Raw genomic sequence first — 27,778 nt, forward strand, 5'->3', positions numbered from 1 at the left:
TACCCTCATTTAGAATAATTAGTACAGTATGTTAAATAAATGTTCCGACATAGAATACTGTTGGTGCTAGAAAATTAATCTTCATCTACGTACAAATGTCTAACAGATGAAACACTCCGATTTATTAATTTAAACGCACCGAACCACTGGGAGCTCCAGACACTGACGGCAGCTCATCTCCAGCAATAAGTGATCAGATTTCTCCTGCTGGCCCCGCCCCCTGGCAAGATCACAGCCAACCAGAACTCGGCAAAGCTTCTGTGCGTGGCTTTCCAGCTCCTGGGGCCGCCCCTCTTTGTTGCGGCAGCCAATAGGGGCGCTCGGACCGTCGGCGGCTGCCGGGTAACATGGTTACGTGTCAGAGAGTAACAATCATGGAACATGGAATAAGGCGAAAGAGGCAGCCGCAGCAACCCCAGCCTCCCGGAGAGTCCATGGTGCAATGAATCCCGCTGCGACCAGGTATGGGGGTGGGGGAGGATTCATGGCAGGGATGGCATGTCTGTTAAAGAATAGCCGGCAGCAGCAGCAGCTGGGGAAGCAGGCAGGCACCCACCCACTCCCAGCCCAGCCCAGCCCTCTGCTGCTGGGGATCGCTTGCGAACGGACCCTTCTCGAGCTGAGCCTAAGATAATACTCTTAGTGCTGCAGTCTGGTTCTCTGCTGCTGGTGGCTGACACAGAATCACCCACCTCTGAGGAAAGAGGAGAGGATGAGTGTGGAGTGTAGGGTCTCTGGGCTTTAGTTCGAGGGGGATTATGTTACGTTTACATTTTGGACTCCAGCATTGTGTCAGATTGAACCAAGTGATGCAGACAGGAATCTAGCCTATCGTCTCTTAATGTGACAGCCCTAAGCAGAGGGATCTAGCCAGGTCCAGGTCACTTGTCATCCCCCTTTGGGAACCCCAAGGGGTAATATGGAGCGGGATCTAGGTAGATTGCTATTGTCACCCTTGTGTGACGCCCTTGGGAGTTTTACAGAGGTGTCTCTCCAGATTGCTATTGTCCTTTTGTCTGTCAGTCTTAGTGGATACAGAAAGGGATCTAGCCATGTTGTTATCCTCTTGTGTGCCAGCCCTAGGTGATGCAGTAAGCTGAATGCTTTGCATAAACTCTGCTCCTCTTCTTCTGTTAACATGCTTTCTCTTTTCCTCTTTCTCATCCTCTGCTGGTTTTAGATTCAGCCCACAAGAGAATAAACCCAGCAGCACTCACGCTGGCTAATTTTAGCTAATAACCACTCTGCCTGATTGCGGTGGCAGCAAGTGAGAGATGGATAAGGTTTCCTTGTTGTGGCATTGAACTGTATACATACTTCCTACTTGGACTGCTCTCGCAATTCAAACCCATCATGACAGGCTCTACTTCCAATGCCCACCACTGCCCCCATCCCAAGGGAGCCAAAGGGGGCCGGTCAAGGAGCACCCATGCACGGCCTGTCAGCACTGCCAACAACGGGGGCTCGGAAGAAGAAGACAAAGATGGAGGGGTGCTTTTCCTCGTCAATAAAAGTGGCTTCCCTATTGATGGGCAAACCTGGGAGAGGATGTGGGTGCATGTGGCAAAGGTGCACCCTGCAGGCAGAGAGATGGTGGAGACAATAAGGAATGCTGCATACCTGGCTAAAGTAAGTGGCTCTAGGACTTGGCAGAACCCTGAGATCTCAAGAAACTTAGTACAGCAGTTGCTTTTCTCTGTCTCATGAAGCGTGTGTGCATGTTATAGCTTGAGTGCAAATAACAGCTATAGTTAAGGTTGCCTAAGTGTTTCCATTCTAAGCACCTGTTTTGCATCACGAATAATTTCTTGAAAACATCACCTATTGGTTTCTAGGCTTGGTCTCTGCCAATATATGTATATGTTTGCAATTATTTCTTGACAGCTCTAATGCTGCAATGGCAATGCAAGTCTTCACTGCTGCAAAGATTTTTTTTTTTTAACAGTGAGGTAACGACTGCATGTTAGTTATCTCAGTGTAAAATCCTAATAGATATAAACCACCATATTATATTATTTGTATTGCTTCAGCACCTAGGAGCCCCAGGCATGGACCTCATTTTGCCAGGTGGGGTACATACACAGATCAAAAAGATGGTCCCTTCCCCAAAAAGTGTATACTTAGATTGTAAGACAAGAGACAACAGATGTACTCCCCCATCAGTTTGTCTGTGCCCAAGGAAACCGATGATGATGGTCAGTATGATAGACTGTGGTCTCTGCACATCAGCAGCCTAACTTGTCAAGTTTTTTTTTGTAGGCATCACAGCAATAGCGAGCTTTGAGGAAGGATTTGAAGGTGGATAATGAGGTGGCTTTGCAGATGTGTACAGGGAGTGCCTATCCAGTGTGGAGTTTAAATGGGACCCTCTAAGGGTTAACTTGGTGAAAACTCAGCTGGAAGGAACACCAGCTCCTGAAGCCTGTGGGCCTGACAGTATACCTGGGGGGGAAATGGGAGAAAGCACAAAGGTGTTTGTTTGAAAATTTAACAAGAGGGCAATGACTGGCATCATGGGCTTGGGTGGAAGTGGGAGGCGACCTTACAATTCTGAATGACGGATAATAGGTAGGGTGGGGATAGGTCATGAAAGATTTTGAAAGGGAAGACAAGTCGCTTATATATATTTTTTTGATGTGATAGACAAGAGGGAGCGAAAGGAGGAATGCCAACAGATGGGTAATGTGGCCAAAGCGATAGACTAGGGAAATGATCTTTGCAGCAATGCTCTGAATGGATCTGAGTGGGGCAAAATTGCATTTGTGGAGGCCAGGGAAAAGGATGGTGTAGTAATCAAGAGGCGAGATAACAAGAGCTTGGATGAGAGTTTTGCTGTGTGAAAGGACAAGAAAGGCCTTATTTTGCTGATGTTCTGCTGAAAGAATCTGCAAGATTTAGATGTGGACCTCTGTTTAGGTCCTCACATCCAGGCTGAGTTGCACTGTAGAGTTTACCAGGAGGTAGCTAGTAGGCAAGGTTTGCGCTATACCCTCCACCTGTGGTTGACCTTGCAGTAAAACTAAAACGCCTTGTCTCCACTAGGGTTGTAGCTAGTGCACTCTAGTTAATCCATGGTAAAAACACACTTTTTTTAGCTGTCCAGACCAAACCTAAATTGAAAGTTAGCAGGTTAACAGCAGCTGCGTGGTGCACAAATGTACCATTCACTCAGCTGCATAGTGACCGTGTCCAGATTGAATGAGGAAGACCTCTTAAGGAGTCCTGCCTCAGCCAAAGCAATCTTAAACCTTGACTTTACAACCTTGCTATGGGCTTTCCTGGCCTTTGAGTCCTTTATTTATGTTCTATCTCTGTCTTTTACCCTGTGTCTGTCTTCTCTGTTTAGAATGTAAGCTCGTAGGTCCCGTTCTTGGTTGGTGCCTAAGCACCACAGTAATAAACAGGAATACTAATAATTACACAACCTTGACATTCTCTTAATAAAGAGGGTGAAATCCTGGCCCCATTGCGTTCACAGATTTCAGTGGGGCCAAGATTTCATCTAGAATGTGTGTATATGAGACTTTGGGAAAGTTTAGGTCGGGGACTGGACTTCACAGCTGGAGCCCATCTCTTTCCTCCCCCGGCCCCTTATATCTGTACTGATTTATGAATGCAAGACTGAAAAACCCTTGGTGAGGAATAGATACTTCGCATGTAGCTTTTGCATTAACATGTTAGTTTAATGAAAGACTGACCTGGGGGGTAGGTGGACATAGGGCATGTACGCCATGGTGTACAGTTTAACATTTCTGCTGGCAACATTTCCTACTGAGACTAGCAGGTTTGTTTGGCTTTTCATCACACTCTGCTTGTCTCTCTGCTGCTGCATTAGTAATTATACTGTATTTAATGATCCGTCCACCCTCCGAGATTATGGTTTTGATTCTCTTCCCACATATACTCGTGTAGATCAGGAGTAAAAACTGCTGGGAAAGAAGACTGGGGTGGGCAGGGGGGATTGGTTTGATAAATGTAGTATGTGTATGAACTTCAGATGGCTAGTTATATCCCTGTTCTTTGCCTAGGTTAGTAACTAGGAGCCCTGTGCTTCTCTCTGCTCTGTGACACAGAGGAGAGCAAACACATGGAAGGAGGAGAAGAGACTTGGCCCAGATCCATAAAGGGACTTAGGCACTGCAATGCCTAACTTTTAGGCCCTAGAAAATCATTGGAACAACTTTGGGATCCACAAAGCCTGAGTTCGGTGCCTAGGCTCCCTATAAAAGCCAATATGCTAGGTGGGGAGATGCCTGAGCTAGCCAATGGGAGATGCCAAGAAGGGGGAGAGGGCTAAGCCCCACCCTTCTGACAGAGTTCAGCAGCTAAGTTTGGGCTGCAGGGATGTGCCCATCTCTGCTTGTGGTTCACAACTGGGAACTCCTCTCCCGGAGTCAGGTGGCTTAGGTGCCTAAGCTGTTTAAGAATGAGTTAGGCACTTGCCTAGTGCCACACAATGGACCATTGGGATGGGGAGGAGGAGGAGGATCATGACTTCTTCTATAACTTATAGCCCAGTAGTTAGGGTATTCCCCCAGGATGTGGGAGACACCCGTTCAGTTCCACCTTCTACTTCAGGGATGGCCAACCTGAGCCTGAGAAGGAGCCAGAATTTACCAAGGAACATTGCCAAAGAGCCACAGTAATATGTCAGCAGCCCCCCTCCAACTCCAAGCGCCTCCCGCCCACTGGCAGCCCCTCCAATCAGCGCCTCCTCCTCCCTTCCCACGCCTCTTGCAATCAGCTGTTTTGCAATGTGCAGGAGGCTTTGGTGGGGAGGGGGGAGGAGTTTTGGGTGAAGGGGTGGAGTGGTGAAAGGAACTGGGGCAGAGCACGGGGTTGAGCAGTGAGCACCCCACAGCACATTGGAAAGTTAGCATCTGTAGCTCCAGCCTTGGAGTCATCACCTATGCAAGGAGCCACATATTAACCTCAGAAGAGCCGCATGTGGCTCCAGAGCCACAGGTTGGCCACCCCTGTTCTACTTGATGAGAAGGGATTTGGACAAGGGTTCCCCACCTCTCAGGAGAGGGCCTCAGCCATCGGACTACTGGATATTGTGATGTGGGACTTCCTCTGTCTCTTCTGTTGAAGTTGAATAATTAATTAGGCCAGAGAGACAGTGATTCTCACTCCTTAGCTGAGTAGTTAGGGCACTTGAGAGGTGGGGGATCACTATTCAAATGCCTTATCAAGCAAAGAGGGAATTGAACCAGGGTCTCCCGTATCCCAGAGAAGTAACCTAACCTTTGACCGAAAGAGTATAAGGGAGGCTGCCTCCCCTGTCCCCAGGCATTTTGTGTGGAGTTAGGTATACTCAGAGCATGCCTACTGGATGGAGCCCCACAGGCAAGATAAGAGGAGGAGTGCCTATCTTCCCCCAGTTTGTGGATTGCTCTGGGACCTAGAAGTAAGGATGCTTAAAGCAAGGCAGAAGTGCACATGCCCAGAGGCAGAAATATAGGCACCCAGGGAACTTCTGCAGCAAAAATGTAGGCGCTGAGTGAGCTTAGGCACCTACAGGGTTAGGCAGCAGCTGAGTGGGGATTTTGTGGATTGCAGTGATGCTAAATCTGGATTTAAGTTCCTTTGTGGATCTGGGCCTAAGTTTCCAGCTTTTTTCCCCTTCCCTTGAGCTTGCAGGAGCCCCTCTGTCTGAACACCGCACAGCTGTGGCACTGCCTGTGGCAACCAGGAGCAATCACTCTCCAGGATTCTTCCCCTCAGGCTCAAACACAGGAGTTATTTCCTCCAGAAAGTCAGCAGTCCTGATCACCATGTCACCTCCCCTACTTGGAGGGCGTAGAGCTCAGGTGCAGCGTGGAGAACCCATAGCAGCCCATCCCAAAGGATCCACTCGTCTGGAACATCCCTTCCCTGTGGAGCGTCAGGTTCTCTTGGAGTTTGGAGGCCCACACTCTGCTCCCTTTAAGGCTGTAAAGCCCTGCCCCTGGTAGGAGCATGGAGCGGAAACCCTACAAGACGAACTGGCTGAATCAAATGGAGTTCTTGAATTCTCTTCCCTGCTCCTTGGAGCGCTTTATTGCAAGGGTGTGTGGAGTTGGGCCTAGCAAAGTAACTAATATGGAAGTTGGAAAGGTAAGTGACTGAGTGTCCCTTAGCCAAGTCTTCCCTGGGGAGGTGTTTCTCAAATGACAGTTAAGATCCACGTGAAGTGGGAACGTTTGACTTCAGCATGTCATGCTTCCTCTGAAGTGTCAGGTATGTCCTGGACAGAGGTAAATGCTATTGCATGTGGGCCATTGGTCTTTGCTGCTACGGCAGTTCCTGGGTCTTATAGGGAATAGCTAAGATGAAATGCTGTTAGATGAAGGGTCCATCTGCACCTGGTGGAATGAAGCACTTGTCATGCTTTCATTAATGACATGGAAACGGATCAAGCTTTCTAAACCAATGGCTAAAGTGTTTCCAATACAGACTGAGAGGGGATGACGGGGGGGAGCTGACAATCACAATGTATTGACCATCACAATCAGCAACAGTTGGGTTCCTAGTGTAGTTCCTGCTGCTTATTTCTTTGATTTTCCTCTCCCCTGTTAATATAATAGTGTGGACCAGGTCTTGTCCTGGAATATGATCTACTCCTGCTTAGGAGTGCAATATTGTAAACTATGGTACTAATGATAACATCATAGCTGCTTGGCTGCTGACACTTTACTATGCTACTCACAGGCTCATGGAGTTTTTCTTTGCATCATGTTTTGTGGCATCTTTTAGCTCAGCCATAGTCAATTTGTGTTAGGAAGAGATTGGATTTGGGATCTTGTACAATGCATCAGGTACTAATGTCTTTTCTAGCAGGCTCTGCTCTTTGTGTATCTGGCAACACTCTTCCTGGTGATTGTCTTTAGATTTAGACGCTCTTGTGGACCCTTTAGCTGACTTGAAACACTTTATTTTTAATCTGGTTTGTGTGGGCGATAGTGGTAGGGGTGTGTAGACTGTAAGACACGCACACTTTTTCCGTTCAGAGTACAGAGGGCTAGACAAGGTGTGTAGGCCACCTTGTACCTGTAGATTTCCTCCCGGGTAGAAAAGACTGAAAGGTCAGAGTTCCATTGATGACTTCACCATTGATCAGCATCTCTAGTTGCTATTAGAAGATAGCAAAGCACATACTGGACTTGATTCTGTCCCCTTGCTTTCCAGTCCCAAAGGGTTTGCTGCATCATATGACTTACACTTGGAATGTCTGTGGTGATTGATGAAGCAACTGGTGAACGAGCAGAAACATTCCAAGTACACCACCTGATATAGCTGAATGCTGGGGAGCACTGGTGGTGATTTCCTTCTTTGCACTATATTTCAGTATCTTCAGAGTTGAATCCCCATTCCATGTTATGTACGTGGGAGCCCCGCAATAGTGTAGAGATAACACTTAATACCTGTCAAACTAGACAGCTGATAGTTTCATGTGTTCTGTTCCTGAAAGGTCAGGCTACTAATTCCTGATCAGTGGGAGAAGAATTACCATCTCCTAGTGCTTCATTCTCCTTCCACTATGGTGCAACAGGAGACCTCCTGGCACTGGGTGGCTAGTGCCTTTAAGGGGAAATGGGCCCAGTCCCACCTGTGACTAGTTAGCTGCCGCCCAGCTGATCCCAGGGGACAAGTGATTGCCTGAAGAGCATCTGATCCTTATAGAGACCCACAAATGCTCAGTTGGGCTGGTGAACTACAAGGACTAGAAAATGGAGCCCCAGTTCTTGGATAGGGCCCTAGGTAAATGGGCTGGGGAAGGAGAGAATTGTAGGGCATAGAAAGGCTCCTATAGGAGTCCCTGGGTCAGGGCACTGGCTGAGAGAGGTGAGAGAAAAGTCTTTGGGAGTTGTAGCCCGTGTGGGGCAGAAGAACTTATTTATTTTGATATTTTGCTTAAGTGTCTGGTTAACCAATAACTTGTGCCTGGAGGCCAGGGCCTAAAGTAGTCACTGGTGTAGCACTGATCTTGCTCAAGCTGGTAAGAGAGTCCACTAGCTTGCACCTTCCTTCTAAAAAGCGAATCTTAGTCTCTTTTATATTTGCAGTAACTAAAAGTTGAACCTGATTTCTATTCACATAGCTACTTGCGTGAATTTGATGAGTTCAGTTTGGATTCTGAATCATTTTAATTCCCAGTGATGGGCAATGAGTTTTCCTCCCTTTCCAGAAAGTTGCATTTGACTGAACTAATCATCTTAGCATTAGACTCACTACCTCTTAGTGTAGAGCAGTAAGCAGCTTCTGAGTTTGTCTGTTGGGCTGCTGTTAGTGGGACAGATGTAAATTACAGAAACACCAGGCTGATTCTTCTCCCTTTCCCTCCCAACACCGGATTCTCTGGAAATGAAGACGTCTCCCTAAAACACTGATTGAGCTGTTGGTTTGGAAATGCCAGCATCTTCAGGATTATCCCCGTTCCCACCCTGCCGCCATCTTCAGTTTATTATCAGTGCCTAGTAAATTGTACTGGTCCTTTAGCTAGTACTTTTGCTATAGTGCCAGCTAGCCTTGCCTCTCAAAGTGCCTTGCAAACGCTAATGAATGAAGCCTCCCAACAGTCTCACTGATGGCTCCACTCTGCTGAGTAATAATGGGAGTACTTACAGAGGGAGGGCACAGAATCAGGCCCTGGGGTCAGTAAGTATTACGCAGCAGAGACTGAGTTGCAGAGGCATTAAGTGACTTGCACAAGGTCATGTAGGAAGCCTGTGGCAGGGCTAGCAATAGAATCCATATTGCTTGAAACCTGGTCCTGTGAAAAGTTCTAGCCTCAAGACAATCCCTTCTCTCTGTGTGGGCTTTAATACAGACTTTGGACCTGACTTTGATCTCACCCATATCTTATACTGGGGTAGCCCCCTTGACTTCAATGGAATTATTCTTGAATAACATTGGTATGAGATCAGAATCTGCCCCTTTGTCATATGTCTCTGTTAATCTGTCATTCACTTTATAATTCATGAATGGCTGGGTTCATGTTTCCTTCCATTCTGTGCTCCTTCAGCTGTTCAGTTATCCCATTACAAACTCCTGCAGACGTCTTGCATCTGTTGGGACATGTGGCTATGACTGGAGTGCTCTGTTTTTGAGGGCATAGTATTGACACAGAGCCACGCTTCGCTTTTAAATGGGAGGTTAAAACTTTGCTGCATTAGCATTTCATGCATTGTTTGTATGGAATGAGCAGGTAGAATTGTGGGAGGACTGATCTTAGCACCTTTGTCTGGAGTAGTTGCCAACTCTAGGTGTAAACTGAACGGAAAAATGCAGGTTGGAGGTTTGGAATTTACCCCTAGTTGCTTAGCCTAGCTGTAAATGTGCTAAAACAGCGGTCCTCAAACTTTAGCGATCTGAGGCCCCCCATTTTGATTTAGAAAATTTTGTGGACCCCCCAAGCATCCCGCTCAGCCCCAAGCCCTGCCCCTATGCCATCCCTTTCCCCAAGGCCCCACCGCACCCCTGCCTTCCCTCTTCCCCGCCTCTTTCTGCCCCCTCCCCTGAGCGCACCCCATCCCCGCTCCTCTCCTTCCCTCCCTCCCAGCACCTCCTGCATGCCGGGAACCAAGGGTACTTCAGGGAGTCTGCAGGCCCCACTGATCAACTCCTCCTCCTCCCTCCCTCCCTCAACTCTTCCTTCACACTGCGGAACAGCTGTTCCTCGGCATGCAGGCGGCACTGGGAGGGAGGGGGAGGAGTTGATCAGCAGGGCCAGAGGACCCCCTGGAGTACCCTCGCAGACCCCAGTTTGAGGAAATGCTGTGCTAAAAGATGTTAGTTTAAAATGATCTTATCCAGCTAGTGCTACTCAAGGTATTAAAATAATAAAGCAAATTGAGATTTTTAGCTTTTGGAGTTCTTTGTTTATAAGACAGTCCTCAGATATAAATTTCAGAAGTTCACTTGGATTCCATGGGCCAAATTCATCCCTAGCATAAGTGTAGTGATCAGTAGAGTTATTCCAAAGAATAATTTGGCCCTATGTATTTTACTCAAAGTCTCTGTCTCTGAGTAAGTACACAGATGACGTGAACTACACTATAGAGAACTATTATTATTATTATTTGGAGGGAGGTTTCCACAGGCTATTTCTACTTGTGATACACTCCTCTATAGGTGATGTTCTGCAGGGAGTAGTGAGTAGCTATCCACTGACAGTCAGTGCCACTGAAGACAAACTGTATGTGTTCCCTTGGTATTCAAATGAGAGCAGCAAATGGTGCTTCAGAAAGTAGGGTCCATGTCACTTCACTTCCTGCATGTGGTAAGGAGAAGAGAGACTCCTCAGTGGGGACAGCACAGGAGAAGGAGACTAATGGGTTTCTGAAACTGAAATTTCCTGAGGAGACATAGGACCTTCGGTCTGACAGCTCTGTCAAGATTAGGGTTACCATATTTTAAGTGTCCAAAAAGAGGACACTCCATGGGCCCTGGCCCCGCCCCAACTCCGCCCCTTCCCTGCCCTCCTGCCCCAGCCCCGCCCCTTCTCGGCCCCACCCCAACTCCGCCCCTCCCCTTGCCCCTCCTCCTCCCCTGCTTCCCACGAACATTTGATTCGCGGGAAGCCTGAAGCAGCAGGAGGGGGCTCCAGGCTGGGGTGGGGGTTTGAGGCACAGAAGAGGGTGTGGGCTCTGGGAGCTATTTTGGTTTCAGGAAGAGGCTCAGGGTTGGGGCAGGGGGTTGGAGTGCGGGAGAGGGTGTGGGGTGTTGGCTCTGGGAGGGAGTTTGGGTGCAGGAGAGGGCTCAGGGCTGGGAAAGGGGGTTGGAGTACAGAAAGGGGTTTGGGGTGTGAGCTCCCAGCTGTGTCTACCTCAGGAGGCTCCCGGAAGCGGTGACATGTCCCTCTGGCTCCTCGACACAGAGGTGGCCAGGGGGACTCTGCACGCTGCCCCCATCTGCAGGCGCCACCCCTGCAGCTCCCATTGGCTGCAGTACCCGGCCAATGCGAGCCACGGAGCTGGCACTTGGGACAGTGGCAGTGCTCAGTGCCTCCATGGTGGCCCCTGCACCTAGGAGCCTCAGGGACATGCCATCTGCTTCCAGGAGCTGGGTGGACCCAGGGCAGGCAGGGAGCCAGGCAGGTAGGAAGCCTGCTTTAGCCCCGCTGTGCCACTGACCGTACTTTTAATGGCTCGGTCAGCAGTGCTGACCGGAGCCACCAGGGTCCCTTTTCAGCTGGGCTTTCCAATCAAAAACTGGACGCCTGGCAACCCTACCCCTTTTCACCGCCCCATTCTCCAACATGTCCCTTCCTTCTCTTTCTGCTGGGATAGGAGGGTGACTCATAAAGCTGCTTCTATCACTCTTCTGGTAGTGAAGAAGGTGAATTCTCAGCAGGGTTTGCCCTAACAGACTGGAGAGGCTGGCCCATAGATTTCTCTTGAATTATATTGGTTTTCAGACCTATATTTATCTCAGTGTTACCTGTCCTGGGCATCCATGTTCTCTTGTTTGCTCTAGTTAACAGTCTTTCCCTAGCAGTTTTGGGGGCTGAGAAGAAAGTTGAAGAGTGGCCTGTCTGGAGTTAAGCTATTTAACTTCTACTAATCTGTTTTGCTTCCAGGCTTTATTGTAAGAGGCTTTCAACCTGAGGTGCTTGCTTTGCCTGGTGTATCACATCCAACAAATATTATCCTTGAATGCGTGAACAGAATTCTGTCACAGCATGAAGGGCCAAATCTGGGTCTGAGCATTGGGAGGAAGAGGTTGAGCGGGCTGTAGCTGTAGCAGATGGCTTGTGCTTTGGGAGCAGAAGTGGGGGAGGCCAGCCAGCACTGCCGTCAGCACTAGTAGCCTCAGAGATGTGTGTCTTGGTGAGGACCCGGTCTCACTGGATGGTGCCTGTAGAGCTACTTGCAAAGAAGCGCTCGCTGCCCAGTGTCCTGAAGTCATTACCCATAGGCATAGTGCCTCCACAGCCACCTTCCTCTCTCTCTCTCTCACTCTGGCACTGCCTGTAGGTTCCCTGTGTGTTTGAGCACACAAGGTTTGAAAGTATTCTTGCAGGGCTTGAGCTGTAAGCACTTGGAAAGTGCCGGCTGGAGCATGGAGAGCTCCACAGAAAACAAACGTCTGTTTTCCCCTTGCTGCCCAATCCTACAGGGTGCTGAGCACCGCCTGTGAAATGCTGAACATCTTCAGCTTTCACTGAAGTCAGTGAAAGTTGAAGGTGCTCAGTGCCTTGCAGGATCAGGTCCTTGGTTGCTACTTTGGGGGAAAATTGTCTGCTGTGTGGTTCTGAGACACAGCAGGGTTCCCTGGCTGGCCTTCCTGGATTCCAGGCAGACCCATCCTTAATGTTTTAACATAATTGATAGTGGAATGGTTTCAAGCATAACAGTCTTGCAAATCTGACCTTTCCTGAGCCATGTAGTGTCTGTCTGTGAGAGCCTGTGTGCGCCTCACATGATTAAAAAAAGATAAAAATCATTTTAAACTGCATTCTCTGACTTCATATACATACAAAACTTCAGTATCTAGTCATTCCTAATGGGACACAGTGAGATTATTGATTATTTATAGGGTGGTAGCATCCAAGCGCCCCAATCAGGATTGGGGTCTCTATTAGGTGCTGTACAAACATAAAGGGTTGGAGTGCTTGGTGTTGGCTTGAGTCGGCTTCTCTGGAAGTCAATGGGAGTTTTCACAGTGGGAGCAGAGTACGGCTAACTGAGTGCTTTTGAATAGCCCACCCAAAGTGTGGGCGTGTCTGTGTAACGTAAAAAAGAAAGGGGTGATTTTACTCTTACGTTTACAGCAGCATAAATGACTAAATGAAATTATTTGAAACAATCCATGTTATTTTTCACCGTTTTTACTCTGTGTGCAGTTCCTGCAGTTTCTGGTCTGTGGGCAGCAGCAGTGTCCCAGTGGTTGGGTTGCAAGAAGTAAAGGGGAATATTTTGCCGGCAGACACAAAACATTTCTTTGTTTAACTATTAATTTATTTAGGAGGTTCTAACAGCTTTACAAATCCTTGTCATGTAAATATCAGAGACAAAATAATAATCATAACAGTGAGCTTTTGTTTAGAGAAAGACCTTATAGATTGATATAATAATCAGATCACTCTGTTTAACATAGTGTTACTATAATACAGAATGAGTCTCTTTACACTACCCATGTTGATGCTGACAAATATTTTTTTTCCCCAAAAAGCTATTTAAAAAAAAAAAAAAACCTTATTAACAGACATGAACTTTCCATACAAGTATTAACAAATCTGGTTCATAACCTGTGTTTGTTACCATTAAAAGACACATTTGTGTTTGGTCAATGTCTTATTGTTTGGGGTTTTTGTTTTTTTGTTTGTTGTTCAAACTCCCAAAATGGTAACCATACATTATAAATGTCTTGATCCTAGGCTGTCATATTTTCCATTGAAAGGATTTCCCATACTTTATTTTTCCATGTCACTGATATTGGAGGATAGTGTGTATATGTGTGTTTTGTTTGGTCCTTTTTCAAAGAAAAAAAAATAAATTGCGCATCTGGCTGCTAGTAGCAATTGTCTAAAACCTATAGTTTGGGCCTAACCTGTCTGAGTCTTCTAAACACCTTGGGTGAAAGGACCTATTGAAACTAGTAGGAGTTTTGCTATTATCATAGAATATCAGGGTTGGAAGGGACCTCAGGAGGTTATCTAGTCCAACCCCCTGCTTGAAGCAGGATCAATCTCCAGACAGATTTTTGCCCCCAATCCCTAAATGGCCCCCTCAAGGATTGAACTCACAACCCTGGGTTTAGCAGGCCACTGCTCAAACCACTGAGTTATCCCTCCCCCCATTGGCATGAACAGTGTCAAGATTTCACCCACTCTTTCTGAACATTGCTGTCCTGATATCCAAACCATGGATGTGTGAATTGCTCAGTCTGTGTTAATATCATTATTACAAATACACATTGTCTACTTGAAATTAGGCTTATAATGATTGCAGTTGTTACTTGTTCAGTACAGCATTCAAACTAATTTAAAATGATAAATTGGAGTTCAAATGTATTAGGCAATCGGAATTGGGTACAGCTGCGGGATAGTAGTTTACTGAAGGGATTTGCAGGAAATATTCAGGAGTTTGGGAAACAATCTGAAACTATTCTACCATCACAAGATATGGGGAGGTAATTCTTAAGGCCAATTCTGCCTTCAAATACATGGGTGCAGTTCCCAAAGGACTGAAATCCATGCATTCATCACTTGTTTCTCCCATGGAATTGTATCATGTTTCTGATGGTAGAATTGGGCCCTAAGACCTACATATTCAAAACCTGTGGTGATTTTTTGGTGCCCAGTCTGTGATACTTTAAAGGGACCCTTTTTCCCCAGGAAGTGCTGATTGCCCACTCTTTGAAAACCAGGCCCCTTTAAGGTGTCTCAAGCAGGCACCCAAAAATGGAGTCCTCAAAATTGCTAGACACTTTTGAAAAGTTTGGCCTGGTATTTTAAATAAACAGCTCCTCCTGAACTTGGTTCCCTAATACAAGTGCTGTATGCTTAACAAATTGGTATGTCTGTAATGCAGGGATAGTGGTGTCTGGCTACTGCCTTCTGCAGTGGTTAGTGAAGTTACGGCTTTTATTTATTTATTTATTGTGTCATGTTAATTCATTAATCACTCATACAAAAGGATGAAGAATGCTGGGTAAAACAATGAGCCCTATAATGCTGGCACAGAAGGAGCTTTAGTAAATATCCTGGGGAAGTTCTAGACTGGCAGTGATGGGCAGAGACTGAGATGTGTCTCCTCAAGGCAGTGATGCAACATTGTTTGTTTGATTTGGTGAAATTGGCTTTAAACGGGCATGGACTGACCTTGAAGATGGTCCTGTCCAAAAAGGCTTGAACCAGTAAATGCCTGAGTCCTTCCTGTGAACCACTGAATGTCCCAAATTCCCACTGAAAACTAGTTGGGGTTGAGATCAATTGGCACCTCAAAGTCTTGGGTCGGGATTAGGTCATTGTAAATTAGTGAGCTCTTTGACCAGCCCTCAGAGCAAAGAACACTCTCCAGCCACAGGGTGCCAGTCCCTTTCTTCATGGCTTCAGTTATTTCTTCAAAATAAAAACTAGTTAACACAATCTGAACATATCAATTATGCCCTTTAACCCAGCGCTTACAGGATTGCACTGCACAGGCTGCCTGCCTGGGAGTCTCTCATGAATTGGAGGACAGATTTTTAAAGGTATTTAGGTGCCCAGTGGAATTTACAAAAAGCTCCTAACTCCCATTGACTTCAAAAATCTGGCCCCAACTGATCTTCAAGCTGTCACCTGAGCCCTAGCCCCACAGCCTCAGCAGGGAAGGCAGCTAATTAGTCACAGGTGAGGGCAGTCCCCTTCCCCTTCCCCCACGACCATTATAATGTGACAGGACAGCACGGCAAAAGCTGAGCTGGGACTGCCTGATGAATCCTTGAGCTTTGTCGCTACCAGCAGACTTAGGGTCCAGTGTTGCACTCCGTTAACGAGCCCTGACCACCAGCAGATGGAAAAATTTGTATTGTCAAAGTTGCTCTTTGTCTCCATTCATCGCTCTCTCTCTCTTTCTCTCAAGAGAGATAAAACCAGAGATTAAAATTGAAGTTAATACTCTAAAGAGTCCGGAACAAATCCAGCATTGGGATTCCATTAATCTGAGTGAAATTGGTTTTTCTAGTTTTAAAACGCAAACGCTTTTGGTTTCTCTGCCAGGATCTCTCAGTCTAGGATGATATTTAAAGGCTGCCCCTTCCTCATGCCAGTGGTCCCACCAGAGAAGATGCAGGGTAACTCCAGTGAACGTATAGTTCACATTGTTGTAACCGAGATCAGAATCTGCACTATTTACATGGGGCTGATTGCTTTCATATGGGGTTTTCACTCTCGGGCCCTAAACTCTGAATTGTATCCCTTTAAGCACCAGCCTTGAGAGCTGAATTGTTCTAGCTGCTGTCCTGGAAGCAATAACCAATATCATCTTTTTATCCTTTTTGTTTTCAGCCTTCAGTGCCGCCAGTGCCAAACTACAGGCTCTCCATGTCTATCCCAGAATGGCTTCAAGCAATACAGAATTACATGAAGATGCTGCAGTATCCTTCTTGAGTTTGGCCCTAGGGTGGGTGGCAGAGTCATTACACTCTGCGTTGAACCCACAGGGTAACTTACTGAAACACGAGGCTGCCGCAAAGGGAGAGGATAATTCAGGAGGGAAAAAACTCCCACTCTGCCAGCACTTGTGGAGATTTGTGACACCACCTAAGTGTCGAGCTCCTCATTCTGGTCTTCAGGGCCACACAATTAGCTCTTAGTGACACTGAGCAGAATTTAACTGAAGTGCCAATTCAATAGATGAATAGGAATGTTCAGAACAACCTCCTAAGCCAATTTCAAAATGATCAGCATTCACGCCGCCTGGAGTAATATATTCCAGCCTCTCCCGATAGCTCACTTTCAGTTTGCATTGCCACTATCCACCCCTTTCCCAATCTAGCTGCAGTCTGTGATTACCGCGTTTTTCCCCTCCAGGCTGAATCTGACCCTCACCTTCTCAGCCACAGCTAACGCTTTTCACTGAGGGAGGGATTCGGCTGCCCCTGGGCCAGGAGGTGGGCTGCACTTGCTCAGCTACCTGAGAGTGGACTCCAGAAGGGCATACAAGTGGCTTCCTTCTCCCCTCAACTTGAGCCACTGCTCAAGCAAAACACACAGACAGAGGCCCCTGCTGCATTTCTGCTTGGGGACTTTTGCTGCTGCTGCTCTCCCCACGGGGAAGCAAAGTGCCAGGAATGGAGATGGAGACCTGGTCCTGACCTCTCCAAACCAGCCCCCCCCCCCCCCCCCCGAGTGAGGCCTGCACATCTGTGAGCATGCCCTGGGGTAGAGCTTGATGCTTAGGGGAGAGTCACTTCTCAGTTTCTTGGCTTTTATGGATTTAATCAGAACCTTACATGCATTTCTTCCCCTTCTCTCCCCACCACTGAACATTGATCGTGTTTCCACGGCACATGGGCAGGGTGATGGAATGAGCAGTCACTGGCCAGAATATTTACTCCTGGGGAATTCTGTGCCACTGCGCATGCATAAAATTTGTCCCCCGCAGATTTCTTTGCTTCAACAGAAAATTGACTTTCTGACGGAGAAGCAAAGAGAAGCCACAAGAGCGGTCATGCGACCCCCAGCAGTATGTTTCAGGTGCTCAGGGCAGCCGGCAGAGAGGTAAATTACTGTGGGGCAGGAGGCAGGACTGGCGAAGATCCGGCTGGTGGCTCCTGCCCTGCGCCGAGCTCAGCTGTTAGTCCCGGATAGGCAGGGGAGGACGGGACTTCCTCTTCCTCGGCACGGCATCTGGGGCTGTATCAGACCCACCCCCAGATATCTGCCCCAGCTGTAGGAAGCTCTACAAACTGCTCCCACCGTGCCGCGCTTCCTGCACTTATCACTCCTCAGCTGCAGGGAGAGGGATCCCTGTACGGGGAGCTGCTCCCCCATCCGCCCAACCCCCATTCATCCAGACCCCCTCATACCCAGACCCTCCCGCCGAGCCTCACCCCCCATGCACCCAGAACCCCCCCCGATGAGCCCCACTCCCCCTGCACCTAGACCACCCCAACAAGCCATCCACACCCAGATCACCACCCTACCGAGCCCCAAGCAGTTGCACTTGGATCACCAACCCAAAGCCTCACTGCCCCAGCATCTGGACCCCCCACACACCTTTTTAAGCCCCCCACACCCAGATTGCCCCACACAGAGCCCTTTCAACCCATATCTGGATGCCCCCACACTAAGCCCTCCACTCTTGGATCCTGCATTGCTGAGCCTGCCTGCCCACACCTGGTGCACTTGGCATGGAGGGATAGGGCCCTTGGGTGTTTTGGGGGCAGGTCCGGTCCTTGTGCTGTGTCGGGGTTGGGTGAAGCCTCACTGCTGAGTCCGTATCCTGGGGGAGAGGGGGGAAGTTGTACAGTGATCTCCCACCTCTGTGCAGCCGGTGGCCTGTGCTCCCCAATGCCATGCTGGAGCCTCCACGTTCATTTGACAAATAAAATGTGCAGAATTTTAAAATATTGTGCGCAGCATTTTAAATTTTTTGGTGCAGAATGCCCTCAGGAGTAAATATTGAATTAGCCTCTTTCATCTTGCACCATTTGCCAGTTATTTCTGCCCTCATGTAACTTTTTGTGGGGGTCTTTATTAGATGGAAAAGCAGTGGAGATTGAAACAAAGGCACATGAGGGGCTGGTGAGCATTTGGAGGGAAAACAGGTAGTTGGAAGAGTATCCAAAAATAGCAGGAAGTTTGGTAGGCCAGGCAGAGCAGCGATAAAGATCAAAGCACTAGCAGAAGTTACAGCAGCAGCTGAACCTGAGCGGGAGAGGCATGGCTAACCTGTTGTTTAGAGAGCACATAATTTGGGCTAGGTTTGGACCTGGAATTTCTTTACTCCTTGGTGCATGATTGCTACTCAGACACAGTGAGCTCTGTTAATATGCATTAAAGGGAGGAACGGTGTGATGCAGACAGGAGGCTCTGTCACACTATGAAATGCATATGTGGGATTTTTAAATTTACGAAGTAGACACCACTCTACTTGGTAGGTGCTAGAGATGGCCTAGAGAACTCAACGTTTGGATCCAGACCTAAACAGGCTTCAAAGTCTGCTGGGTTTCAAATGCAGGGTTTTGATTTCTCATGGAGGGCTATCATGCCCCTCTGTTTCACTCAGAATGCTCCGAGTAAGGGCAACCCAGCTCAGACTTCAGGCTCTGTTTTGTCTGTAGGGCCTGATTTTCATAAGTGCTGAGCATCCAAAACTCCAGCTGAAGTCAGTGGCAGCTGCGGGTGCTCAGTTGTTCTGAAAATTCACACCATTGGTGCTGAGAGTCAGAGGTACATTCAGTGAAATGGTCCTGACATTTTGTTTTTCCACTAGCGTTCTGTGTGCTATGAGCTTGTGGCTCATTCCTCTCCGCATATTGTTAACAGATGTTCTCACTGTCTTGCTGTCACGGAGAATGACTTGCATCTGTTTATATTTGGAAATTATCAGCCACATGTTGCCTATAGGGAAACCTACATGAATAGCACGATTCTTTTTGCATGAAGGGGAGGTTATGAGCATTCTTTAACAATGAATGAGGTGGACTGATCTAGATAGATTTATAAACTTTACTTCTCTTTTCCATTGTGGTTCTTTCCTTCCCCATACTAACAGGAGAGAGATCTGAGATGGAAAGAAAATTAATAATTATCTCTTGCAGCATTTAATATTTGGATCAGATTTAACAACCTCTTTCACTTGCGTCTCCTCACAGAAAATAGAGATTCAGAAAATAGAATTCAGTTTTATTTCACATATATAGGATTTAATTTCTGCCATGAGAGTCGGTGGCTTTTTAGTACCTGCTTTATGCTTTCAGCGGAAATTACGATTTGAGAGTGAGAAGAGACTTTCCATCACCTTGGTGAGCTTTATTGTTTTGTTGTCTGAGTCTTTCTTAAAGTTACTTTACTTTAAATGACAAAATCCAGATACAATCACACAGGAACTCAGTTCTTTGAAATTAGGAAAACAAGACCTCTAAGTGGGTAAGTGGCATCTGCCTGCCTGCAGATTGGTTTGGTTCTCTTACATTCCTGAGGCTCTGAGATAATCTAATTCTTTTCCTGGACAGGTATATACAGATCCTCAGCTGGTGTAAACTGACATAGCTCTGTTGAAGTCATCAGCTAAGGATCTGACCCATAGTTTCTCTCTCCTGTACTTCACTGTGACTGTAATCATAAATGCCTGGCCTGAGTACAGTTTGCAATTGAGACTGATGGCAGTTCTGGGATGAATCTGGATTCGATTGAGAAGGTCCAGTACTCATCTCTGTGACTGCTTCCAGTCTGGGTCATTATGATGGAAGTCTTCCTTGCTTCCTACCTATATCCCTCCCCTCTTCCCCCGTTTACTGTCTACTCAGACAGTATAACCCCCCATCTCCCCCATGGCTTCTTTTCCTATGTGGTGCTGCCCTGTTGACTTCACATTCCTTCCATACGTTCGTATGTAGATGGATGTCCGTTGTGTTAGCTTTCATCTGACAGAGAGACAGGTGAATAAACAATCTGACAGGAAACCTGTTTCTCCACCTCTGCTGTGATACTGAATCTAAAAACATATTTTCCGTATACTGTATGTACACTTCACAATGGTATTAACAACCAGTGTGACCCTGGTTTTCATTTAAGACCTCACATGATGGTCTTTGTTGAACCAGAATCTAGCAGAATCAGGATATTCCTGTAACCCCCTGGCAACAAGAGGGGGGGGGTCTAATATCAGTCATTTCCTCTATTTACCCATTTATCTCCATCTTTTTTATAAAAGCTGGAAGCACTTTGATTTTTCTCGTCATTACCTTCCTGAAAGGGCTTTTCATAAAGTCTGCTAGGAGCTTCATTGATGGGGAATAAAATAAACCTGTATAGAGCTTCGAAGAACACAGCTAAGAGCAGAGGTGACCTCACTTTGTGACACCCCTGGTGTCAACTTGCCGGGAGCAATGGGCTGCATCTGACTTGCAAATAAATTTACATCACTAATGAAAAGTGTGAACTCAGCCGGTTACCCGCACAAAATTCTCTGTTACTCACACACTCTAGGGGCACCCACCTTTACCCAGTTCCTAGGGCTCAGAGTGTAATTTTCTGCAGGTTTGCAGGACCTTTTACCGGTGAAAGAGCCTTACACAGTAATATCTTTATCCTCTGTTTATTAACAATCACCAAAACCAGAATGCACACGCTACACACACAATGCTCACCACTCCCAATAGGACAGATGAACTTATCCCTGCTGGCCAGTCGGGGTCAGGTCCATCTGGGGGATTCCAGTTTCTGCACAGTGTTATTGGCAGAGTGTTGCGGTCTGGCAGCTCTGGTGGGGCTGTGTCCCGGGGCTGGTTCCCAAAGAACTTCCTTTTGGACCCCAGTTTATATAGAGAAACATGAGTCCTGCTTAGCTATACCGTAACCCATTATTTTACTAAAATTTTATTAACCAATCCTAACAAAATTCTCTAACCAATCATACCCCACCACCTTAATTAATTTACATCTAGCAAAATTAATTCTGTAACAGACGGAAACGATCAAAGAACCAGACAAAGATCATACACACAAACAGTAAGGAAGTGGGCACCATAATGACAAAACAATAAAGAAATGAGGATTTCACAACCATAACTATTGAGAAGTGGTTTCTTGCCAGGCAGAAAGCTATCAAACTTAAGTTTTCTTTAACCATCTTACGCTCTGTTTCTTTCTCTGGTGATAGTGGGTGCTATTAGGACGGGGTCTCCTTAACAGCCTGATATTACATTGTTTTAATGTCATTTAGATGGAATGTGAGGATGTGACTTCCTGCTTCTCAGCTAACGGCGGCTGCTCTTTTAACTTGGCTGCAGACGAAGGCCTTAGGCCTTACAATATGGTTACAGGCCTTATCCTTACAAGCCCGCTGTAACATTGCTTGTACTGGTCCCTTTTTTGACGGATGAATAGAAATTGCTTGTTTGAAGGTCACCAGCAATAATAGTCTAGATTTGATCAGCTATTAGCTGTACTTTAGGGCCTGTGAGGTGCATTTGATCCTCTGGCCTTTTTTGGGTACCCTAACTTAGGGCTTGTCTACACTGGCAATTAACAGCGCTGCAACTTTCTCACTCGGGTGTGAAAAAACACCCCCCCCCCCCGAATGCAGCACGTTTCAGCGCTGTAAAGCACCAGTGTAAACAGTGCCCCAGTGTTGGGAGCTACGCCCCTCGTTGAGGTGGGTTTTTTGAGGCATGTTAAAGCACTGCCGCAGCAACACCAAAGCATTGCCAGTGTAGACTAGACCTTACTTTATTTGGTGGGGGGGGATAATTCTGACAATTGTCACGCAATTACAATAAGAACTATTGAAGCAGCTAATGGATCAGATCTTGAGCTACCACAATCACTCTAGTGTTCTTTAATCTCAGTTACCCACTCAGGCCTGGAGGCATGGGAAGACTGATCAGCTTCATTCAGCTTGTTTGAAGGTTGTATGAAAATATAATGATTTCTCATGATGGGCTCAGTCCTGTGAGATGCTGAGTGTCTCCAGCTGAGCACCCACATTTTACTTAATTGGATGCCCAGCACCTCTGAAATTCAGGCTGCTCATTTGAGTGCTTGTATATGGATTTAGGGGCTTAACTTTAGATACCCAATTTTGAAAACATTGGCCACAGCCACTCCGTGCCTCAGTTTCCCCATCTATGAAACGGGAATAATACTGTCAATTGTTTTCAGGTACTCTAATGAACTGCACTGTATAGGCCAGCTCCACTAGTGGGGTAAATTGGCATAGCTCCATTAAAGTCAGTGGAGCTACACAGATTTACACCAGCTGAGGATCTGGCCCTTTAAATACACACATTTTTCCATGGCTATTGCAGTGATTAAATAGGGGCTCTGTTGGGAAACTATTTCTTGCTCTGCAATGACTTAGCTATTGGCTGTAAAATTCCAGCTGGATTTATTTGTTTGATTGTTTTAAACTGTTGGGGGGAAAGGGGACAGGGAGAAGAAATCATTGGTCATCTCTGTGTCTTCCAGCAGCCCTGTGCAGCTGTTCATGAAACCTGAAGCCAGGGTGCATAGGCCCCAATTAAGCAAACCATGTAAGGAGTGCATAAATCCATTCCTATTCAATAAACACTGAAGTAGGTGCTTGACTTCCAGCACATGCTTTCAGTGACTGACTCTTTAAGCCTGTGCTTAATTGCTTTGCTGAATTGGGCCCTCGCTCCAGCTGAAGACACTCTTCACTTCTGTGAAGTGCCCAGAACTGTGCAGGGTCAAGCCTCAAGTTTGTCTTTTAAATCAAAGGCCACTGGCTAAATAGAAGTTTTCCATTTTGTTGCAAACTCTGCCTGCTGTGATTGATGGATTATTTTCAGGGATGCTTCCAGAGGCTTTACTGCTCAGTGCTTCTGTAGTGATTCCTGTTGGTTTACACATTGAGTGCCACAAGTTTATTTTGTTCCTGAAATGACAAAGCAGTATTGGGAAAAGCTTTCATTAGCTATTGATAGCTGTGCTCTTTTTAACTTTCTACATTTCTTTGGGATTTTCTCTCAAATTTTAATTGTAATCATGTATTGCCTCTCCTCCCTTCATTGTACAGCTGAGTTTGAGTTTTTGGTCTAGGTCTCGGTTCAGAAGTTTCATGCCAGGATGAATTAAGTTTATTATTTACAAGATTTATTTTGGACTAGAGATCCCCACCTGAGATCAGAACTGAATGATATACGCATATAGTAAGTCTCAATCCCTGCCTTGAAGAGCATATGATGCAGAGGTAACATCACTATAGTTAAGGTTGTGTTACAGAGCTGAGTTTCAAGAGGTGCTTTAAATCTTTGTTTCATTAAAGTTTCATTGAAATGGCAAAAACCAAGCCATGGAATCAAAGCTTTAAGCACAATCTGAATTTTTCATGGCGGTTTGATGAAAAATGAACTGATAGTAACAAACCTGTAAAAGTCACCCATCTATGCAAATTTTTCACTGGCTTGTCTTCCGTGTCTTGGTACCCCTTTTTCAAGAAATCTAAAGCACTCTGGGCCCTCTTCTTTGGCCACGTTGTTGCTCCCCATATGCTGGTTCCTAGAATGTGAGTTATGCATAGGGAATGTTTGCCTATAAAACACTGCTAACTTTTTAACAGTAACAACAAAGTTTTTGCCAGGCAAAATCGTTCAGATTGCAGTTCAGTAGCATTCATGCCATAGCAGATCTGCAGTCACTTACTTCTGAGGAAAGCTAAAATATTGAGTGACGCGCTCTGACTCCCTCACCAAATACTCCTGGAACGTAGGAGAAAGCTCCCTGAGCTAGGAAACAAGAGCCCAGGAGTTCAAACCTCCCCTGTTCTAAATGCTGTATAAATTGCCGTGCAGTTCCCTATCCTTATGATTAACTGATACCATGAACCCCCAACCTACAAGATGGTTAGGGAAGAGCTGCTGAACACCCCTCCCCCCCCTAAGCTTTAAATACGTTAGCAGAAACATTTATGCAAGGTCACTCACTGCAGGCACAGAATTCAGGTCAAACTCCAGTCCGAGGCTCTGTACCACACTGGCTTTCAGGGTGATTATACCAGTTTATTTGCTTATCTTCAGTAATGTTGGGGTAGAATAACTTCTGTTACTAGATTTGCCAGTTACTTTGGGGTACGCTCATTCATTAGGGTTACTCTTCGGGCGGAGGGGTTCTGTACTTCTATCAATGTACTGCTTGTGTCACTTGTGTTCTCATACAGAGTTCTACTTCTCCCGTCTGCAAGTTCCCTCCTAATGGAGCTACCCTGCAGGACCTAGGTTCCCCAGGGCTGGGTTCTTCCAGCCCCAGAATCAGATGAACACTCACATTAATAGAGCGCATCTGAGAGGACTGGGTTAATCAGCACTCCCAAGCTGACCCCTTATATGTATGTCCCTGGACTCAGTAGGCTGGGTTGAGCAGCACTTCCAAGCTGCCACCCTCATATGCCCCAGGTTCAGCATGTCTCTATCCCCACTTTCACGTTACAATTGTTCTGGTAGTAACCCACTTAATGAGCAAACCTCACAGGATTTTTGGGTGCTGCAGGGATCTTTAGCTTAGGTACGAGGAGCGTTGCTGCAGAGCGAATGGGAAAGCCAAAAAACACTCACGAGGGGGGGAGAGAAAAGCAATCAGCTTAACCATGAAAGTTATTTATTGCCAGGTAATAACCATACAAGGGGAGCCAAACAAACAAAACAGTTATAATATTGAATCTAACTTAAATTTTATTATAAAAATCAGGTTTAGAAAACTATAACTGCTCACACAAGTCAGGGTCAGAAGGCTATACCTGGAGAGAGAGAGAGAGAGCTGGGTTCTCACCACTCCGTGAAGTTTGAATCGATCAGGGTTCCCAGGTGATGGTGGTGGTGGTGGTAGCTGAGGGTCCAGAGTGCTGGAGACAGGCAGAGCCCCCAGCACGATCAGTCAGGAGAAGATGAAGTCCCAATGGAACTGATGCAGATTTTGGATCCAGGCATCAGAGCACTTACTTGAGCATGGGTAGGAGTTTTTGTAGGGAGAGAACAATGGTTCAAGGGAGAACACTAGATTTGTTTGTGGGTAAACTGATGGCTCAAGGGAGTATACCAAAGTTGTTTTGTTCAGGCTAGGCAATAGGAACTGATTATTCCTGACCATGGGCAGTGTTCCTTGGAGGGCGTTCACAATGCAATTAGGCAGCTTCAGTATTTTGGATACCAATAAAGGATTTATTACTAAAATTGGTCTGACAACTACTGAGCTGGGTGTATGCAGGTGTAGGTTCATTAACATCTGGAGCAGAGATCCCCCATCATGCATGCAGTGCTTCCCTGCTTTTCTGGTCCCAGAGTTCCATGCGGTTCTGCCTTAGGATCTTTGTTCTCCATTCTGTATGCTAATGGGGATGCCTCCCTGTCCCATCTTCGATGCAGATGAGGCTACGGGAGTTTCCTTAATCCTGTCACCCTTGTCTGGAGGGGTTTAGGTGTGTCTCCCACGGCCTTTCCATTGCTTTTTGTAAGTCTTTCTTCTGATTGGTTTTGGTTCAAGCAGAGGCTGGTGTGGGGGGAAGGTCTTTCGTGAGTCAGACAAGCTGGGTACTGTGCCCTGGTTCCCCAAGAACACGGTTGATAGGTAACACTTCCCAAATGCATGGAATGTGTGCTGGCCAGATGTGCTGGTCTGTTGATGTGATTGATATAAACACTGATGAGGTCACTGTTAAGGTATAAGGGTGCAAGTCTGGAGCTGGGGTAGGTATCGCTTTGGGATAACTGTTGGAGATGGAAGTGAAGTTATGGAGTGTGTTACTGAAGCAGTGTTGTAGGCAACTTGAAGGTGGCAAGAAATGTACAAGTATTTCCCCTAAACTTCTTATTTACATGGTTTTTAAGGTTTTGGGTGGGCAGGGTGTGTCCTGCTGTAACAGTAACTTGGTTTTAATTTGACAATTATCTAAATAGACAGAACAGATGAAGGGTGGGGGAAAGGCATTGTTATTCCCATTTTACAGATGGAAAATGGAGGCACAGGCAGATGAAGTGATTTGTCCAACATTACAATGGGAATTTGGAGGAGAGCCAGAAATTGAACCTTGATCTTTTAAGGCCCACTTTAGTGACTACAAGACCATCCTTCTCAAGGGTCACTAGCTTGAGTCTTTTTTAATAGCTCTTTGCCTCCGAGTTTGGCTTTCTATAAAATCTGCATTTAGTAAGTGTCTCCCTCTCAAGGTGTTAGTGAAAGGCTCATTACTTCCATTGTATTGATCGTGTGGAAATACAGAAGTCCATCTGGATGAGCAAGCGTACATATGGGGCTTGATCCAGCAGTGTGCCCTCAGTTTCCATTGACTCCTTTGGGAGTTGTACGTGTTCCGCACCGCCATACTGGGCTCCTGACTTGTGCTTATGAAGTTGATTTTTTTTTAAATGATTCTATATTGTGAAGGCTCTGACCTAGCAAAGGTTCTGTTGTTTCTTCCCCTCAAGAGACCAATGGGTGAGCTCAAATGTGTTAAGAAGCTACATACAAATTGAAGATCATGTGAAATTTGTCTTGAAATAGCTCTGGTATATTGTTATGGAAGGAGGGACTAGACACAGGAGGGATTTATTACCAGTATCAGTCTGATCCATGAGAGAATAAAAAGGAAGGAGAGCATGAATTATCTGTGTGAGACACTTAATGTTAAGGGAGACAGGCTTGATAGGATGCAATATTTAAAAATGCTAAGAATAACTCACTGTTGGCTAACAATTGGCAGCCTGCCAGCCAGACCCCTCAGTGTTTATCTAGACTAGAGACACTTTTCAAAAATGCCTGGGTGCCATTTTCAGAAGTGATAGGCTCTTCTATATTAGAAAGGTGTTCTGCCTTAAACTTTTTTTTAACTATAAATACTTTAAACGGGTACAGCTGTTGCCATATGGAAAGGGGAGTAACTGTATTGGTATGTCACCTTTAAGCTGATAAAACTGCATCCGTACTAGAGTTCTTTACTAGTATAACAATTCATACCTCTAAAACTTTTAAGTGAAGACCAGGCCTATGTCACTTATATGCTAATGAAAATTTTTCTCTGGCATTTTTGGCTGTGTTGTAACTCATGTAGTTAACTCAATGGATTGGGAATCAGTTAACACAATTGCTAATGCCAGTCTAGAACTCCCCAGTCTTTTGTTCTAGGACACAAACATGACCCACAACAAGGAACAAACCCTTGCAATTTTGTTATTGGCTCGAGCTAACTGGTAATCTTGAGTTACAGCCCTATCAAAACCTCACATCTGGACAGACTCCTTGAGTCAGAGTCCAAGGACTTGGAGAAATTGTAGTACAGAGGCTGATTTGCAGAAGGACCAGGTTGAGTAATTCTGTGACTGAGAATATAAAGGATAATTGATTAAAGAAGTGCTTAAAAAAAGACCCAAATCAAAGTGTGACAGAAGCAGGCAGGGTGGGAACTACTTACCCTAATAACAGAAGAGCAAGCCCTGTGTTAACATACCATGTTCTCAAGGAACCCAGTGGGACTGGAGAATTTGCGTCCAGACAATAGCCTGGAGAGAATATTTGAACATTTGCTTCTAATCTTGCAGGTAGAGGACAACTTACGGACATACTGGTTTATTCAAACTGAAGCTAATGTACATTTTTCCCATTAAAGCACCCCCATGTTATTGTCATGAC

The 27,778-nt window shown here is 46.1% G+C and overlaps 1 protein-coding gene across 3 annotated transcripts in view; it reads left to right on the forward strand.

The window, feature by feature from the left end:
* Positions 1-318: 318 nt before the first annotated feature.
* Positions 319-27,778, forward strand: part of VASH2 (vasohibin 2) — a 63,843-nt gene continuing 36,383 nt past the window's right edge. Inside the window, exons 1-5 of one of the 3 annotated variants that reach the window (XM_065589447.1) lie at positions 322-462; positions 1,181-1,629; positions 5,644-6,099; positions 15,977-16,065; positions 19,508-19,564. In XM_065589447.1, the coding sequence (XP_065445519.1) occupies positions 5,962-6,099; positions 15,977-16,065; positions 19,508-19,564 (284 nt within the window). In that variant the 5' untranslated portion in view covers positions 322-462; positions 1,181-1,629; positions 5,644-5,961. Of the gene's footprint in view, positions 463-1,180; positions 1,630-5,643; positions 6,100-15,976; positions 16,066-19,507; positions 19,565-27,778 lie in introns of all 3 variants that reach the window. The other 2 variants (XM_005288732.4, XM_024099889.3) reach the window with 2 other exon arrangements.

This window comes from Chrysemys picta, chromosome 3 (assembly GCF_011386835.1).
Source record: "Chrysemys picta bellii isolate R12L10 chromosome 3, ASM1138683v2, whole genome shotgun sequence".
Lineage (NCBI taxonomy): Eukaryota > Metazoa > Chordata > Testudines > Emydidae > Chrysemys > Chrysemys picta.